Source organism: Haliaeetus leucocephalus, unplaced genomic scaffold (assembly GCF_000737465.1).
Source record: "Haliaeetus leucocephalus isolate CR32 unplaced genomic scaffold, Haliaeetus_leucocephalus-4.0 Scaffold223, whole genome shotgun sequence".
Lineage (NCBI taxonomy): Eukaryota > Metazoa > Chordata > Aves > Accipitriformes > Accipitridae > Haliaeetus > Haliaeetus leucocephalus.
In genome coordinates this window covers 302,639-321,114 of record NW_010972659.1, presented here as the reverse complement: position 1 = coordinate 321,114, position 18,476 = coordinate 302,639, and the positions used below count along the sequence as shown (strand labels likewise).

Sequence of the window (18,476 nt, the reverse complement as noted above, 5' to 3'; positions counted from 1 at the left end):
CCGCGGCTGTTGGCTCTGAAGCGTAGTGGTGGCGTCGTGGACGGCTGCGTTCGGCCGCCCGCCGCTTTGATGGGCAGCCCGGGGCTTAGTGGCCTTCAGGCTGGCAGGGGGACAGGCAGCCTGCTGAAGGTGGCTCCTGGAAAGAGCCCCAGGGTGTTCTTTAGGTGTGCTGAGGTTAAACCCAGAGACTGCAACACAGTTAAAAGCCTGGCCTAGGCCCCTGGAAGAGCTGGGGCATCTCGGTAGCACTAGAGAGACCAGGATGCCACGGTAGGACAGAAAACGGAAGTCAAACTCCCTGCCAGAAATCATTTCCATAGTCACAACAGCAGAAGATACCTCACGAGGCCCCGTGGAGCCCGAGCATGTGTTTGATGGTGCAGTCGTGGACCCAGGTGGAGACCCCCAACAAACAGCCTCAGCCCTAGCTGTACCTTTCCACGCACACAAGGGGGTGAAATGCAAAGCCGCTTCTCCCCGCCAGGTGAATGAAAAGCTCCAGCCTTGAGAACCACAGTGGTTTTGCTCTTAAAAAGCCCCGATGGGTGCCCACCGGGCCTTTCCCTGCCCTCCCCATCCCTCTCCGAGCTGTGTTTCCCAGGGCCTGATGGTGGGGAGCAGCCCCAGGCACTCACATCGCCTCCCCCCTCCTTGCTTCAGAGTTACCCTGGGGAGCGTTTTCCACTGCTTTTTTGAAAACTCAAAAAATAAAAAATAATAAAATACAAAAAATACAATGACAAATGTTGCGTTCACTGGTAACTGGTTGCTTAAAGCAAGGCAAACTTCCCGCCGCATACTTCTCTACGCCGACTGAAGCTCCTTTTTCCTTTTCCCCAGGTCCCTTGTTCAGACCTGGCTTGCAGACAGATGAGCGAGGCCGGGGGAAGCCAAGCTGCTCCCAGCAGGAAGGCCAGCATTGATGAGTCCATCACCTGGGCGGCAGCTGCTCCCAGCCGGCCAAGGGGTTGATGAGCGTGGATCGGCGTGGGCAGCACAGGAATGCGAGGCAAGCCATGCCACGCAAGTGCGTGGCTGGTGACCCCTCTCGTGGGTATCAAGGACATGGGGAAATGCAGGGAGAGGTCCATGGGAAGGTGATGCTGCTTGGAAAGATGCCACATCCTGTTTAGGCACCTGCTCACAATCAAGCATACCCCTGTACAAATACTAGAAGGTTGAAAATAAAAAATATCTCTGAGGATGGAGATCCCACAGCCTTCCCAAATCCCCGCTCCCATTGTGCCATTCGTTCAGCCACAGTATGGCAGTGGCTGGGACACACCAGAGAAGATTTAATGTTCATCAGGGATAGAAAATAACACCAGGAAAACTTCCATTACCCTGCTGTAGGCTGGGTGATCATCATTTAGGAGCAAAACACCAAAATGACATCTCTGATCACCAAAATCAATGACCTGGGGGAACAACTGCTCCAAGTGCCCAGCTGGATGCCCTGCTTCCCACCCTGGCTGCTCAAGAGCATCCTGCAAAAACCACAACTGTCCCACAGTCGCTGGTGGGGGCAACACAATCCACTCTAGTAAAAATAAAAAGAGGAACTAATAAAAATAAATATGGTTAAAAGAAAATAGAAAAAGGAATGTTTAACAGCTTAAAATGCGTACAGTCGGGTTGGGGAGCATACATGCTACGACTAAGCATGTATGTGTCTCCAAAAGATGCCCACCCCCTTCACTTGCAGCAGGCTTAAACAGCAGCAAGGAGAAACAAAATGTAGAAACAAAAAGACATCCTCTAAAAAAAGGACATTGTTCCCAAACTGGGAAATATCAAAGATTAAAACCTCAAGCAAGTGAACCCCACACTGAAGGAGCATGGGTTTTGCTGGCTGCAGGGCAAGGCGAGCAGGAGAGATTGGACACCAGCATCCTAATGCTGCCAGCTCCAGCCCTGGTTTGCTTCTGCTTGGACATCTTGTCCCATGTGCAGTTGTGAAAGCATGGACACAGCATAAAAGTAACTACTCATTGGCCAATACAGGTAGTAAATAGCCGGGCTAGCACTGATATGCTGGAAGTGGAGGACACACGTGTCAAGTGTCCCCTGGGAATTGCTAGGGACAGTGCTTTGCCGTGGATGTCCACTCAAAGCCAAAGCTGCAAGAGGGCATGAGGAACAGCTCGGGAGGAACTAGGAGTACACCAGCAAGCTTCAGCTTTGGGCTACAAGGACCCATGGTATACTCACTCTGCTCCTGCTGCTCCAGCTCAGGAGGCTCCCAGCTCCCCCATCCCCTTCCCTTGACCTTTTGTCAGTGGGAGCAGAGTGGTTTGACAAACCCAGCAAAACAATTGAAGAGAAAAGAGCAGCCCAATGAGGGCTTTATGCAATACAAAAGGAAAAATTACGACAGCTCATCTTACTCAAGCACACTTCCTTCCCCCAGATCTGCAACCGGCAATGCTGGCAGGAAGCCCCCACCAAGTTTTCCCAGCTTCATCCACCCTGGCCCACCTGTTCCAGGGTTGGGGGCTGCACTGCAGTGTCCAGCTGCAGCCACCCAGGCTTTCCGAGCAAGCTGGGTTGGGCACCCCAGCTCCCAGCAGGCTCATCCTCAGGCTCCATCCCCGCCATATCCCACTCCAGCCAGGCGATAGCGGCTCCAACGCTCCCATCCCACTGCAAGCATTGTTATGATGCTTTCTCACTACGGCCGGTGCCTGGCTGCAATGAAACCAGGCCAGAGCTCTGTTGTCTTCTTTTATAAAAACACTAACCCATGGAGCATTCGTCAGGGCTCAGAAATTTGCTGCTAGCACTGCGATTCTCTTTGCTTTCTGCAAAAATACACCCAGCTCCATAACTGTAAGACAGCAGCAGGTGAATTGCATCAGTGTCTTATAATGCATCACGATCACTCAATGTTAGCTTGCTGGAAGGGGAACCTACAAAGCAATTAACAAAAGCTTCACGTTAACTATCTTTAAAAAAAATCTACAAGCCTGTATGTTTTTCTAAATGACTTTTTTTTTTTTTTTTTTTTACTTTAGTGCCCCAAAGAGCATAAGAGATAGTTGCCAGGAGCCGGTTCCTCTCTGCTCATGGAAATACTGTTACTGCAGACTGCACAACAAAATTTGAAGGCTGCTTAAAAAAAACCACACAGCCCTGACCTATGCCACAGTGAGAACGGCGCTGGCATCGTCTGCCAAACAAGGAGGCCCCACTACCCCAGCAGTGAGCCCCGACACAAAAATTTCAGACCCCAACCCAGAGTCTGAGGGGAGCCAGCTCCCTGTCTTCTTCTCAGCCAGGTGCTACCGATGGCTCCCAAAGGAACCAGTTTCCTCCACTACCAGCTTTATTTGCCTACTGGGGGACTGGGCTGGCCCCCAGCAGTGCTGTGAAAGGTTAAAAGTGGGGCAAAAAGGGCGGGTTTTGGCTAGGGTCCCTTTCCTGTGCTCAGCGGGAGGGCTGGAGACCCCCCAGTGTAGCCCAGGGAGGAGATCACCCCATCCCTGCAGGGCAGGATGCTTTGGCAGGGCTTTGGCAGGGCTTTGGCAGGGCTTTGGCCGGCGTGAATGGGGCTGGTTGGGTTTGGGGGGGAACACGCCCTCCCACAGCCACTGCTCCGACTTCCTCCTTTCTGCCCCAGCCAACTGTAAGACAGAAATAGGAAGGAAGGATTGGGGTGCGTTGCGAGGCTCCCGATGTCTGGCTGCTTTTCCCAGCCAAGCTTGAGAAGCTGAGACCATCCTCATCGCAGCCCGAGCACGGGACAGAGGAGAGGGCTTGATGCGAGGTGAGTGCAGCATCTCCATTTTTTTTTGCTTCTGTTTCTCTTTCTGGGTGGGGAGGCAGCTGGGCAACAAGGCGGTTTCGTAGCTCTGGTGTTTCCAGTGAATTTGTTTTATAATTCCTCGTCTAACCTCTGGCCGCTTGAGTCCTTAGATGGGCTTCAGGGAGCTCGGTGCAGTGTCCCTGCAGCATGCGGCATGGCGCAGCAATCAGTCTACACAGCCTTTGCAAAGACAGCTTACCTGGTCTGTAATGTTTTTTGCTTTTGGAGGTAGGATTAAGCCTGGAACTGCAGGTGGTTATTGCGGGGGAGGGTGTCAGACCCCCAACAACTCCTTCCTCGCCACCGCATTGGCCTGGAAAGCAGAGCAGAGAGGGGTGCAGCGTACTCCCCCTGCACTCTCACACATGGCGCTGGGGAGAGCGGTGCTGGCTGCGTACCCAGCCGGCAGCACCGGGCAAGCACTGGGGCTGGGGGCTGCACCGGCTCCTCGCGTGGTACCCCCCACTTCCCCCTGGGATCCCGTACAAGCGCCCACCGCCAACTGCAGGGTGTGATGGCTCAGAGGGGTAGAGGGAACCGGCGCAGCAGCATGGCACAAGGGCGGTGGGGATGGCTGCCGGGGGGGTGCTCATCGCGGTGCCACCGCCAGCATGCCGGTGCAGGGACCTTCCTGGGGGTCCCTGTGCCCCTGTGGGCCTGGGAGAAGAGCTAGGAGAGGGGGTGAGACCCTCACTCTTCTCCATCTCTCTGTGTGCTGTACACACTAAATACTCTGCTGACAACCACTGAAAATGCCTGGTGGTGGCAGTAAAGGCAGCAGAGGCTGCGGGCAGGCTAACCCGGAGGAGAGCAAAATCCCATGGCTCTCGGATGCAGACAAAATCTGGGGCATACCCCAGGTGTCAGGGAAGGCAGCCTGGCATCTGTTTTCAATGCTTTTTCCAATGCCACGGCCCCAGCTCCCAGCCTCCCAGGCAGGTGAAAAGTGAAGGCGTGAACACTTGCAGAGGCGTTGCACTATGCGGCCGGCGTGGATGCTGGTATGCAGCTTCTGCAAGGTGTGGGAAGGCCTTAAATGGTGCGTTTCGCTGGCATGGCTGTCACATCCTGCTTCACACGGTGGTTTTGCACTTTTTTTCTGTCCTCATCCCAGTGCTGTTTCAATCGCAAGCGATCTCAGCATGCTGGAGAGCGCAGTGCAGGGTGACTTGTTTTCTCAGAGAAAGACATACTCGAGTTACCGCAGGGCTGGTGGCGATGGGCGATCCCTCCTTTGCTCCCACAAAGCACGAGTTCTCCCAGCTCCAGGGGACGGGCTCTGCCCTCGGGCAGGTCGCTGGGTCCCTGCTCAGCCCCAAGGACTCTGTCCTGTGTCTCTGCAAACCCAGCAGCCGTCACAGCATCCCTGCTGGGATCAGCCAAGGGGTGATGCCCACTGGAGATGAGACATAAGAAATGGCTTCTCTGCTCTTAAAAATCCCAGGCTACCCAGGGCACGACAGCCGGTGGGGCAGCCCCTTCCTACCCAAGCAGGGCTCTGATCCAGGGAGACCCAACAGCACAAACCCCTGCCCTCCCAGGGCAGGGTGAGGGTCCCACGGGCACCCAGGGACCCTCAGCACTCAGAGCCAAGGGATGCCACGGGCCAGGGGCTTAGTGCACGTGGGAGAGTGCTCATCCCACACACCCGTCCTCTGCAGGCACTGGAGGCTGCTGGAAGGAAATACATATAAAATATACATAGTTCCTATAGGAACTATAGTTCCTATAATAGGACATAGGAATATATTCTTTTCTCTCTATATATATGTATAAAAATACTTTTCTCTATTTTTATTTATATATTTTTTCTGTAATTTATATATGTATAAAACATATATATAAAAAACATATATATATATATATATATATATATATAAAAATACGTATACACACACACTGACTGTGATACTTTGCACAGAGGGGGTCTTAGCCAGCAGGCCTGCCTTGATGGGAACTATCCGCATCCCACAAGCAAGTGATGGAAGAAAAGGCCACAAGTCAAGTGACATCCACTCTCCCGTCCTTGCTGTATCCCGCTCCTCTGGTTTACCACCCATGCATGGGGTCTGGGGCCACCCAGAGCAGGGGGGAAAGGAGCAGCACTGCTGGGTGTGATACCCGGCATCTCTGTCATAGCATGATGGTGATGCGGCACCGGGGATGCTTGGGAGCGTGGAGAAAGTGCCCAGGGGCACCAAGGCACGAGCACTGACACTAGTGGCACCTCACCATTGCAGGCGGATGGTGCAAACCCCCCAGGAGTCCTCCTGGGATACTGGGCACAAGAGCGCGTCCTCCCGTTTTTCAAGAAAACAGATGTTTGGCAAAGCACTAAAGGGGAGTTGTGGCTAACAGACTGCAAGACCCGTCTCTGCTGTTGAACACTTGTCTTATTTATAGCAACAAGATCGCCGCTAGCATCAACACTTCCCCTTCAGCCCTATTTATAAATCCTAACTTGTTCCTCCATGCTGCACAGCAGCCTGCTCCATCCCACCAACAGCCCCCAGCATGCCCAGTGCCCTGAAAGGCTGGTGTGCTCCAGCTTTGCTCCCTGCCCTCATGCAGGACAGCACCCAGCCCTTTCCTTGTGCACCTTCCCTGAGGCCACCTTCACATTTTCTGGCTCACAGACCCTTCATGAGCATCTTGCCCTGCCTGAGCCATGCCAAGTATATAACATATGGCAAGCAAGAGATGCTCCATAGGTGGAATACCCTGGTGGCTTCCGCAAAGGGCTCCTGATGAAGCAGGGCTCTGGTCCTGAGCCGTCCGAGGCATGTGATGGGAAGATCAGAACTCAGGGCCAAGGAGGAGCCTGGTCCCGGGGTGCAGCCTTCTCCCTCTGATGCCACCATGCAGCCCTGGCCAGGAAGCAGAGCCTGATGCCAACTTGACCTGCCCCTAGCCAGGACACTCGGTCTCAGCACCTTGCTCCCCAGCCCATGATGAAGGGGTTGTAAAGCTCTGCGGTTCTGCTCCTTCACACCAGGGCAGAAGGATGGACTATGTGCATCCCCCTGCTTGCCCTAATTGATGAAAAAGAGGAAAAAAATCCCAGCATCCCAGGCAGAGCACACCCAGGAGAGGAGCACCTAGGACTGGTGGTAGCAGTGCAAAGTCTGGGACTGAGCCAAAGGCATTGTCAAGGGGGTTGGAGAAAATGCTACTGAGGCCTTTGTCTGGGCCCTGCTAATGCAGAGAGTCAGACCAAAAACCTGCTTTCCCCTCCCCTGAACACTGTAAGGCGCCAGACAAAAGCAGAAGCCCCATTTGTTCTCTTTGAAAGTCACCCTACGTCACGTATACACTCAACCACCCACATACGAGTGAATAACTTCCCTCCACAGCAGAAGAAAAGAAGTAGTGAGCTTTCTGCTGCTGCTTTCCCCTAGTATCAGGGTGTGCTTTACGTTCTCATGACAAGGGAGAGAAACAACTTTGGGGATTAGAAAGGCATCCAAATCCAGCCCACAAAATGAACCCTACATTACAAAACTCCACAGCAGCCAGAGCAGGGTGTATGTTGAGGTTCCTGCTTTATTTCTGGGGTTTGGGAACTTTTTTTAATCCAGTTTTAAGTGGAAACTTGCTCTATTTTATGAGATGAGCCTATAAGCAGGAACCTCTAACCTCCAGCAAGGATGAGGAGCTTGCAGAGCCTCGGTCCACCCCATTGCCACCCCACACCTTGGCATGGCAGCAGGAGTTAAACTCATTGGAAACATTGGGCAGGTGGGATGGCAGGAGCTCATCCAGCCTGCAGGTTTGGTCCCCACAGCCCACGTGGGAACTTCTAGCTTGTAAAAGAGCTGGAGCCTAAATAGGCACATTTAGGGTGTCAATCAGCTAAGTGCTACAGGAAACAAGGGCGGGAGCCGCTTTTCCCTCCTGCCGGCAGTGACAGCTCTTGCTGGGCAAAAACCTATTTCCCTGGCCCTGTTTTGGGGGGGGGGGGGTTGCAGAAATATGAGCTCACACTATTTTCAGCATCCCCAGGGCACTACCAATTAACTAGACATGTGCAGCAAAGCAGATGCAAGCAGCGATCAATACCAAATGAAGAGTGTGAATACAGCTAAGAGTACAGCAAATGTGGTCAGGAAGGACCCAGCTGTGCCTTGGAGTACGATTTTGGTCTTGGAGGACCTCTCAGGTTGGGCTGGCACAGGTCACTGGGTGTATCCCGGTCACAGAGTGTCACAGCCCAAATAAGTGAGCAAAATCATTTCCCAGCAAGGTGCACCCAGGAGGGTCCAACAAGGATCTGGTATCCACCCTGCCTTGATAAGAGCTTTTACTGTTAAGACATTTTTCTTTTTTTTTTTTTTTTTTTACTTTAAGAGTTTGTACCTGTTGTCTACAAGCTCAAACAGTGCTTGCAGAGTTTGGAGGTGACAAAAATGTGTTGGGCCAGCTGAGCACAGCAAGTGCATATCATGCAGGCAGGGGTGTTGCAGATGTGACGATAAACGATGCCCTTAAAAACTTACCAAGGTGGACTGTGGTGGTGGAAAGGGACTTGCAGAGGACGCCTTTGTGAAGAAGGGCTCTGTCCACCCACCACAGGATGGTCTTGGGCCAGTCACGGCAGAGTGAGCTCCTGGGCCAGTTCACCATCAGGGTATGACCGGTGACCACAGAGGTACCTCTTGTTGCCTGTGCAGTCATGCGGTGCCGGGGAGGCTGGCTCCAGGGCAGGCTGGGGTTCCCAAGGTTGCAAACCCTCATATCCAGATGACCCCTGCTATAAGCAATGGTGGCAACCAGCCTTAGCGGTCCTGCCACATCTCCAAGTCCATACTACAGCTGGGCACCAAACCTCACTGCAGAAATGTCACTGAAATGACACCCATTGATGCACCTAGACCTTCCTTCTGCCCTTGGGAGGAGACCAGACCTTCTTTCAAGGCTGACCAGTGTCATCCTTTGCTTGTCTGGTATCTTACAGAGGCTGCCGAGCTAAGAAAGGACATCCTGACGTCTTAGAAGGGGATCTGAGCAGCCCTACATACTAACCTGGCCTCAGTGCCTTTTGAAGGTTTCTCTTGTTTTCATGTTTCCATTTCACTCTGAGCTGTTAATTCGGGAGGTTCACGGAAAGGAGTGATGGCACTTTGTGCCAAGTTGGCAGGAGCCAGGGAGTGGTTGTTTTCTTGCTCAGAGCAGCATCAGAACTATTTCAAAACCAATGACCTGTTTTTCAGATGCTGTGTCTAATATTGCTAAAAAGGGTATTTTGTTTGTTGTTCCTTTGTGCTTTCTTATTCCTTTTTCTTCTTTTAACAAATTCCTCTTTTCTCACTTCCCCGTGTGCATCCATGGTGCAAGGCTGCTACTCTGTTGGGTTTTCCTCCAGGGCTGTGCTGGGGAGGAAGGCTTTGTGAGAAAAGATGGCATTAATGAACATGATCTCATTGACACCACAGGAAGAACGCTGAAAAATTGCTCCCCAAGAGCGATTTAGCCAACTTTATGGATAGCATAAATTTCTGGCATCAGCAGATGTGCTTTGGGGCAAGAAGCGAGTAGTGCGAGCAGCTAGAACAAGCACTGTGAGAACATACTTGTGAAGAACAGGGTCTCTATCATGCTCCAAAACGCTGGTGTAACTGAGGATAGCAAGTGCTTGTGGGGTTTGGATGATGTGCTGGGAGTCCTTCCCTGCATGCTGGTAAGAAATGTGCAGCCACCTCCCCAGCCCCTGAGTCAGAGCCCACAGCCATGGCATCACATCCTGGCCCCCCCTGTCCCATGCGGGTCTGACTCCAGCACCCTGTCCTTCTTCCTCACCCCACACATTGTGCAAGAGCCAGCCTGATGGTTGCCACACCGGCAGGCTGGACCTCACCACGCAGTGCGAGCCAGCCTCTCCACTTCCCTCAGAGATGGAACTGCGGCTCTCCTAGGATGTCAGTCACGCACGTCATGATGTTGGAAACCCTCGCTTGTTGGAAATCCCCGGCAGGAAAACTTATATTAATTCACTACATGAAATATTTCATTTCCTTGATGAATCAGTTAAATGTAAAGCAAGTAGTAAGAAACTTTCTTTTCCATGTATCTATCACACCATGCTAGTTAATTAATAGAAATAATCCTTTTGTTAATTTTGATTCCAGTTTCCATCCAAATATAGCTTGACACAGAAGCTGAAAAAACTCACATCTAGCAAAAACTAAATGCAGTGCTTGAGATTTTCCACTGTTACATAGATATAATCATATAGGTAGAAGAGTCTGAATAGATACTACATCAAGCTTTGCAGCAGTTCAGCTGCATGCATAGCGATATGGTGCAAGTTCCTGCTCTGCTGACTTCCACATTGAGTCCAAAAGCTATGTTTGTTGGAAACCAATGTATTTTTGTAAGACCATGCAAGGACCCGTCCTGAGTCAGCTCACTCACCCGGGGTGGATGCCCTGGCCCCGGCTGCCCGACTCCTGGGGCTGCAGCAGGGTCACGCTCTCAGGCTCTGCCCACAGTGGGACAGCTGCGGGAAGGACATGTCCTCCTGGGGCCACTGTCCTCTGCAGCCACTTTCTGTAGGGTTCGAGGGCTCCCTTCCCTGTGACTGCCGTGCACCAGGCAGTCACAGGGATGCTTTTTGTCTTGCAGAAAATGTCCCGTGACTGCTGCCTCTGGCTGCTGGCAGTGACCTGGGTGCTGCTGCTGGTGACAACAGGTGAGCCCGACCTGCCTTTCCTCACTGCCTTCCTCCCGGCACCTTATGCGGGCGGTGAAATAGGGGGAGGGAACCCAATGCTGGCCAACAGCAGTGGGAACATGGCATTGAGTTGCATGCAAGGGCCAGATCCTGCATTTCCTGGGATCTGGACTTAACTCGAGCCAGCCCAGCTGAGAGACAGCAAGGCAGGTGAGGACCCTGCCAGGGCCTCCAGCATGGGTTTTATAGGCAGGGTGGGCTCAGGACAGTATGGGTGCCTGGTGCTGGGTGTCAGAGCACCCTGTGGCTGCCGCTGCTGCAGACTGGCCTCCCCTCAGTGCCCCCCACATCAACTCTGTCTTCTCTCTGTTTCAGCCTTTGCCATGGAGTGCCCCAAGATCAAGGTGGGGACGTGCAAGGACTGCATCCAGTCCGGTCCCGGCTGCGCCTGGTGCAAGAAGCCGGTAGGTCCACAGAGCCTCTTGTACAGTCAGCTCACAGGCAGTGGGATGGTCATCTTGCCCACCCGGCTCTGCCTGTGGTGGAGGGGGGAGCCTGCATCATGGGAGTGTTTCATGTCCTGCGTGGTGGATGGGGCCAGGAGGGATCTGACAGACAGGACCCTTCAATCAATACCGTGGAGAACTGGTTTGGGAGCTGGGTTGTCTTGTAACAAGCCCATTCACTTCCTGCTCCTCTGATTTTTTTTCCCCACTGATGTTGCAACATGCAGAGTTTCACCAAAGCTGGTGAGCCAGACTCCATCCGCTGTGACACCATGGAGCAGCTGCAGCAGAGGGGATGCCTGCGCAATGAGATTGAGTTTCCAGTCAACAGCATTAAAATAACACAGAACAGTCCCTTAAGCAGCGACACACAGCTGACTCCCCAGGAGGTGCACCTGAAACTGAGGATAGGTATGGTCTGCCTGGCATCCCCAACACCCTTCTGCTCACCCCCAGGCTCACCTGGGATGCAGTGGCATGTCGCAGCCCGCATTTCCTCCCCTTTTCTTCCAAAAGAGAGGAGGATCCCAGTGGGGCATGGGCAGTGGGGTGAGATGTGAGCCACAGCACAGCAGCTGATCCCAGCATCCCCATCGACAGGCCAGCCTGCTGTATTTGAGGTGAAGTTTCGCCGTGCCATGGGGTACCCCATTGATCTCTACTATCTCATGGACCTCTCTTACTCCATGCTGGATGACCTGGAGAAGGTGAAGAAGCTGGGAGGGGAGCTGCTCAGGGCGCTGGAGAGTACCACCCCTTCTCGCCGCATAGGTGAGCCTGTCTCTGGCATGAGACCCTGGCATAGCTGTTTGCTGCTGGGAAGAGCCACACAGCTGGAATGGGTTGCAGGTAGCGAGCAGCGTGACCCGTCCTCTGCCAGGCTGGAGAGTGTGCCAGGGCAAGGGACGTGGACACGTACACAGGGGCCAGCAGATTGTCCACGCCGTGTGCTGCAGCAATGCCTGCTGGTCCCCGCTGCTCGTGCCCCTGACGCTGCAGTTTTGGATGCCCTAGGGTTTGGCTCCTTTGTGGACAAGACGGTGCTGCCCTTTGTGAACACGCACCCCGAGAAGCTGCAGAACCCCTGCCCCAACAAGGACAAGAAATGCCAGCCGCCCTTCGCCTTCAAACACATCCTCTCGCTGACTGACAATGCCAAGAAGTTTGAGAGCGAAGTGGGGAAGCAATTAATCTCAGGGAACCTGGATGCCCCCGAGGGGGGGCTGGATGCCATGATGCAGGCAGCGGTGTGCGGGGTGAGTCCCTGCATCCGCCTCGCTCACGGACTGTCCCTCAGGAGGTGGCTCTGCCCCTCTTCAGGTGGGCTCTGGAAGCCCATTGTATATAAGTCCTGATTCAGCAGCAGAGCAGGTTACTCTGGGGAGGGAGTGTACAAGAGAGCACCTTACCCCAGAGCCTCCTGACTCTGATCTCCTGTAACCCACCTCCCCCCTGCCCCCTGCCCCACACTGTGGCTGACACAAGACTTTGGCAAGGGCTGTACCATGCCCGCTGGCACTGTCCTGCCAGCCCCGCTCAGGGACAGGTCTCTGTGCCACTTGCAGGACTTGATAGGCTGGCGCAATGTGACCCGCTTGCTGGTGTATGCTACTGATGACGGCTTCCACTTCGCTGGTGACGGCAAGCTTGGGGCCATCCTGACGCCCAATGATGGCCAGTGCCACTTGGAGGACAATATGTACAAAAAGAGCAACGAGTTTGTAAGTACCCAGGGGCTGCTCAGCAGCTCTGCACCCTCAGCCTCGTTCCCCTGGGGCAGAAGAAAAAAATCACATAAAAAGCCTATTGCTGAGACCACAGGGTCACCATAATCACCATAATTTGGGCGATGAAACCCAAACTGTCCACCCTTCTGCTGGTGGGGGAGATGGCACTCAATGCGGCATCCTTCTCCCCACCTAGGACTACCCGTCTGTCGGCCAGCTGGTCCAGAAACTTGCTGAAAACAACATTCAGCCCATTTTTGCTGTCACCAGTAAGATGGTGGATGTTTACAAGGTAAGGGGACTTCAGATGGTCCAGGTGCCTCCCATCCCTCCCCAGGAGGACAGAAACAGCTGTGTGTGTCCTCCTGCCGCTGCCCCCTGCTCTGCCATCACATGGCGGGGGGGACCGCTCACCTCTTCGCTCTCTGTTGGCAGAAACTCAGTGAGATGATCCCAAAGTCGGCAGTGGGAGAGCTGAACGAGGACTCCAGCAACATCATTGAACTCATCCAGGTGGCCTACAATGTAAGTGCTGGAGGAGGCTGTGTTTCACCTGTCTGGCAGGGCTCCGAGCAGGCAAAGGTTTCCATCATGTGTCCTCACTGTCAGAGAGCAGCTGGGACCAGGGCTTTGAGTGCAGGACATGTTGACGCCCTCCACCCACAGCAAGCAAGAGGTTCCTGCCTCTCCAATGCTTCTGCCTTTCCAGAACGACCCCAGGCAGCTGAGTCCCCAGCCTGGGGTGCTCCCTGCCCCTATCCCCTGGGCTGGAGGGAAGCCCTGACCTGCAATCCCACACCCCCTTGCTCTGGTCTCCTCTTGGACTGATGGCACTGTCTCCACCATTTCCCCACAGAACCTCTCCTCACGGATCATCCTGGACCACTCCACCCTGCCAGACGTCCTAGATGTCAAATATGACTCCATATGCAGTAAGGACAAGGTCATCTTGGATGCAGCCAGAGGGGAGTGCGACAATGTCAAGATCAATGATGAGGTATATTCCCCCGCACGGGGAACGCCCCGCAGTTCGCAAGGTTAATGATGCCCATCCTGTTTAACAGCAGGAACCCAGCCTGTTGTTTCAGGCTTTCTGTTTACATGAATTTAATGCCAAGAGAGTCCAAAATGCTGCAGGATGGGGGGAACCTCCATTGTGCTGGATGTGCATGTGCTCAGCCTGGGGCTGATACCACCATCCGATTGCTGAAGCTGCCTGATGGCCTCTGGCCCTTCCCTTTCTCACTCTGCACTTTCTAGGTCACCTTCAAAGTGAAGGTCACGGCCAAGGAGTGCATCAAAAGCCAGTCCTTCACCATCCGGCCGCTGGGTTTCACAGACACCCTCACTGTCCACCTCGACAGCAACTGCAACTGCAACTGCAGCGAGCAACCTGACCCAACTGCCTGCAGTGGGAAAGGCAGCATTGTCTGTGGGATCTGCAGGTATGTGCTGTCCTCTCAAAACAGTATTTATTTCAAATGCTGCCAGAGCTGGGGAGCTGCTGGGAGAGGGTCATGAGGCCGAGCCGAGGGCTTGGCTCTGCAGCTTTGCACCAGTTTTCTTATTCAGAGAGGTGGACTATGTTCACGGAGGCAGGAGACACAATGAGCTCTCTCTTCTGTTGGTGGAGCCTCTGCTGCTTTCCTAAGGGCATCCACCCACCCACCCACCTGTCCATCCAACTATCCACCCATCCATCCAACTATCCAACCATCCACCAACCCACCTATTGAGCAGACACTGATTTCTGTAGAAATCTCTCAAAATCCCACTTCTGGGCTGCAGTTCACGCAGGTCTTTAAGTGCAGTTTTTGCTTCATGATGCCTCAGTGACAGGGAGAGGAAGAGGCTGGGTTTCCTCAGGAAATATTCAGATCTCCTTGGCAAGGGTTTGGAAATTATAAGTATAACAATAATTTCTGGGCAACCATTTGGTGTTGTAAATACGACTGGGGGAAGAACAGCATTTCTGAGTTTTTCTCCGAGTGAGCCACCCCACTCCAGCATGGAGTTAGCACCAATATGCCGTGGCTGGTCTTCAGTGAGGCAGTCCCAGATTTGCTCTGCTTTGGCTGAGGTCTGGGCCCCGCACATGCCCCATGGCATTTCTTGTGGCCGCTGACCTGGGCTTGCTCCTCTCCTTTGACGGCAGCTGCAATTCAGGCTACACGGGGAAGAACTGCGAATGCGAAACCAAAGGCAAGACCAGCAAGGAGCTGGAGGGCAGCTGCCGGAAGGACAACAGCTCGGTCATCTGCTCGGGGCTGGGGGACTGCGTGTGTGGGCAGTGCATCTGCCACACCAGCGACGTGCCTGACAAGCAGATCTACGGCACCTTCTGCGAGTGCGACAACATGAACTGCGAGTTTCACAACGGCTCTCCCTGTGGTGGCAAAGGTGATGCATCTGCATGATGGGTTCTCCACCGGGGCACCGTTTAGAAAATTAAATCCCATGGGAGATGCTGCCTTTCCCTGCCAAAGCCCAAGCGGGTGGGTTTGGGGGTCCTGGGTCCCACCGCACCAACCTGCAGGACCTCCTCAACCATCCCACGGAGGATGGCATGCAGAGTGCAGGGTGGGTGATGCTCTCCAAGGACGGGCAGAGGGAGGGTGACCTCGCTCTCTGTAGGATCCTGGTTTGAAAGGTCTTCCCCCTGCAGACCGTGGGAAATGCGACTGCGGGGAGTGCAAGTGCACACCCGGGTACCAGGGCAGCGCCTGCCAGTGCAGGAAGTCGACGGACGGCTGCTTGAACTCCCGCCGCAATGAGTGCAGCCACCGCGGCACCTGCCACTGCAACCGCTGCCAGTGCCGGGACGGATACCAGCCCCCCTTCTGCCAGGATTGCCCCGGCTGCCCCTCGCCCTGTGGCAGATACGTGTGAGTGACATGCGCGGAGGCAGCATGGGGGCGGCGGGGGATCCCCCCACCTCGCGGACAGGGGCAGGCAAGCCCTGCCTGTGCTTGGGCAGGGCCCAGCCACAGCCAAAGCCAGGTGAGAGGGCCTCTGCCCCTGCAGAGGTGAGCTGTGGCTGCCTGTTTTGCAGCTCCTGCGTGGAGTGCAAGGCGTTCCTGAGTGGCCCCTTCGAGAAGAACTGCTCCCAGGCCTGCCCTAACATCCAGGTGACCCAGAAGTTGACGGGGGTGAGCAGACAGTGCAGGGAGAAGGACTCCCAAAACTGCTGGATCTCCTTCCGCATGGTCCAGGAGGACGGCGAGGAGATTTACACCATCGCTGTCGATCCTGAAAAAGGTACCCCAGCCCTGCTCCTTCTGCCCCTCTGCAGGTGGGCTGCCGGCTCTGCCGCAGCGGCCTCGCTGCCTTGCCAGGGGCTGCAGCTGGACGCCGTCTGTCTGCCCTGCAGAGTGCCCAGAGCCTCCCAACATCGCACTGATCGTGGGTGGCACCGTGGCCGGCGTGGCCCTCATCGGCCTGGTGCTCCTGCTGATCTGGCGGCTCTTGACGGAGCTGTTTGACCGCCGGGAATACCGCCGGTTCGAGAAGGAGAAGTCCAAGGCCAAGTGGAACGACGTAAGAGAGCCCGTCCGCAGCGGTGGGGGTGTGCTGGGATGTTCACGTACATGTTTTGGGGACACCTGGAGGGGACATCCTCTCCAGAGGCAGCCATGGCAGACCTGAGCCCTCCCCACTGGCTGATTTCACAGCCCGGCTGGATTTTGCAGGGGGCTAAAGCAGCCTGTGGGCTCTTCTGCCAATGCTGTCTGCACTGTCAACATTGGGAGGGGCGGGGTGGGTAATGCTCTGCTGAAAATCCAATATGGCACAACCACATGGGCCTCTCACCTCTCTCCCTCCAGGCTGATAACCCCCTCTTCAAGAGTGCCACCACCACAGTCGTGAACCCCAGGTTTAACGGGCAATGAAGCGGAGCAATGCCCGGCAGTGCTAGGATCCACTGTTGAATAAGGAAACGGCAAGCTAAGAAAATCTCAAACTAAGGCTCCCACCTTCTCTTTTTTATCCTGTTGGTTTGTTCCCTTCTTCCAGGAGGCCACCAGCACATCAGGCGCTGGCTCAGGGGCTGTACCACGCCTGTCTCCTGGCGCACCCCTTGACTGTTGGGCTAGTGGAGCTGGGAGAAGGGAACAGACACAGCTTTGCCGTCTGTTTTTGCAGAGCAGGCCTCACCAGTGGGCACAAGCAATAGCTCCTGTACTGGTTACCAGCTGCCTCAGCTCTTGATGCTAACTTTGCCTTCTGGCAGGAGTCTTGGACACCAAGCCCCAAAACCAGCTGAGTGCCCACTGTTCTTCCAGCTTTGATTTGGAGCTGGGATTTCAAAACTGCCATTTCCCTTCTAATCTAGCAGAATCTGCTCCCAGGCTGCTTCATGCCTTCTCCTGCTGCACCGGTCTCTACCACTATGTTTGCACTGGTTTCTAAAGCACTCACTGCTGAGTTGGACATGGAGGGTCCTCCAGGCTGGCGGTCTGCTTTGGAGGTTGCAGTGAGATGATGGGCCCTAAGGGCTAGTAAGCACCTGCACCTGGAGAGGAAGAGCAGTCAGGGAACATGCACTGAATCTTTTTTCCAAATCATCAGCTGCTTTCTGCTGTCACTCCCCTCTCAGACCTACCTCGGGCAAGGTTCTGCTTGGGCTCCTGCAAGCTTGGCTTACCTCCGCCAGGCCTTGAGCCCTCTGCATGTCTAGGAGGCAACAGAGCAACTGTGTTTGTACTATGAAACATTGGCACTGAGCACGTGAAACATTGCCTGCAGCTCACAGCTCTGCCACAGCTTCTTCTACCACCCCCACAGCTAGATCTCTTTCCTGCTCTGCAAGACTTGCTGAGGGCCTGGCATGCAGAAGCGGTACTGTGAGCATCTCCAGCCCAGCACTTTTCCAAACCATGCACAGCAGCTAATTTTTCTTAAGTTGTGGGTCATTCCTGTGAAATAGCGGTACAATTCCATATTTGCTTTAAATTTGGAAATAACTTGCATATAGCTGTATTATGTCACATCTTCATTTGCTCTCTGAAGAGATTTAATGTTAATAAAAGTTAATATATAAAGTAAATACATCTGTCCTGCTAAGAATCAGGTGCAAGGGCAGCAGCTGAAGTGTTCATTGGAAAAACTACAGCAAAATCCTGTCATTGTTGCCAGCATCTCCCATAGATACAGTGCCTGGGAAAGATGCTGGCCAGAGGAACAAACTGTCTTCTACACTAATTTGCCATCTATGTCCTGAAAGGTGCTCCCCTACAAGCCAAGAATGACTCACTAAATGATGCAAAGTAGTTCTTGTCCCTGCCCATCTGCTGGCAGATCTATGTAAACCACCTTAAACAAAAGTGGCTGTACTGCATCAGATCAGGGGTTAATTTGGGCCATTTTGCTGTCTTCAACAGTGACTGTGAGGGTCTAGGGCAAGGTAAGAAGGAAAGTGTGTCTGATACTCCCCCCAGTACTATCCCAGCCTGCAGCTATTTTTGGCTCAAGGACCCCCAACTCAATGTAGGTCCCGTGCACCCTGCACCTGGCTGCACAAAGACAGCAGAGGTACCTCTAAGGGCTCTGGGTCTTGGGTGGAATGCCCATTGCCAGGGACGCAGGCAGAGGCTGTTACTGGAACACGAAGAGACTATCTATCTCCCCCGTCAGCAGCTGCAGGTCTTACTGCTGCTGTAGTGTGTGCAGTACAAGTACAACCACATATGTGCTTCAGAGGACAATTAGAGAAAATCAATGAGAGATCCAGACTTTTTCAAAAAGAAGTATGATTGGTAATTGCATCA

The 18,476-nt window shown here is 53.9% G+C and overlaps 1 protein-coding gene across 1 annotated transcript; it reads left to right on the top strand.

The window, feature by feature from the left end:
- Positions 1-3,631: 3,631 nt before the first annotated feature.
- On the top strand, positions 3,632-17,632 carry ITGB2 (integrin, beta 2 (complement component 3 receptor 3 and 4 subunit)). Its single transcript, XM_010566977.1, has 16 exons — positions 3,632-3,766; positions 10,427-10,493; positions 10,851-10,939; positions 11,209-11,392; positions 11,582-11,752; positions 11,996-12,237; positions 12,547-12,702; positions 12,905-13,000; positions 13,144-13,233; positions 13,565-13,705; positions 13,969-14,153; positions 14,864-15,108; positions 15,374-15,593; positions 15,761-15,966; positions 16,079-16,245; positions 16,533-17,632. The coding sequence occupies exons 2-16, from the start codon at positions 10,430-10,432 to the stop codon at positions 16,596-16,598; spliced, it is 2,322 nt and encodes a 773-aa protein (XP_010565279.1). The 5' UTR covers positions 3,632-3,766; positions 10,427-10,429; the 3' UTR covers positions 16,599-17,632.
- The last annotated feature ends 844 nt before the right edge of the window (positions 17,633-18,476 follow it).

What these genes read in the sequence shown, in the direction of transcription:
- ITGB2 (XM_010566977.1), top strand. Translation starts at nt 10,430, where the DNA reads ATGTCCCGTGACTGCTGCCTCTGGCTGCTGGCAGTGACCTGGGTGCTG. An exon ending in CACCCCTTCTCGCCGCATAG is followed by an intron (nt 11,753 to 11,995) that starts GTGAGCCTGTCT and finishes TGGATGCCCTAG; the next exon opens with GGTTTGGCTCCTTTGTGGAC. An exon ending in TCATCCAGGTGGCCTACAAT is followed by an intron (nt 13,234 to 13,564) that starts GTAAGTGCTGGA and finishes ATTTCCCCACAG; the next exon opens with AACCTCTCCTCACGGATCAT.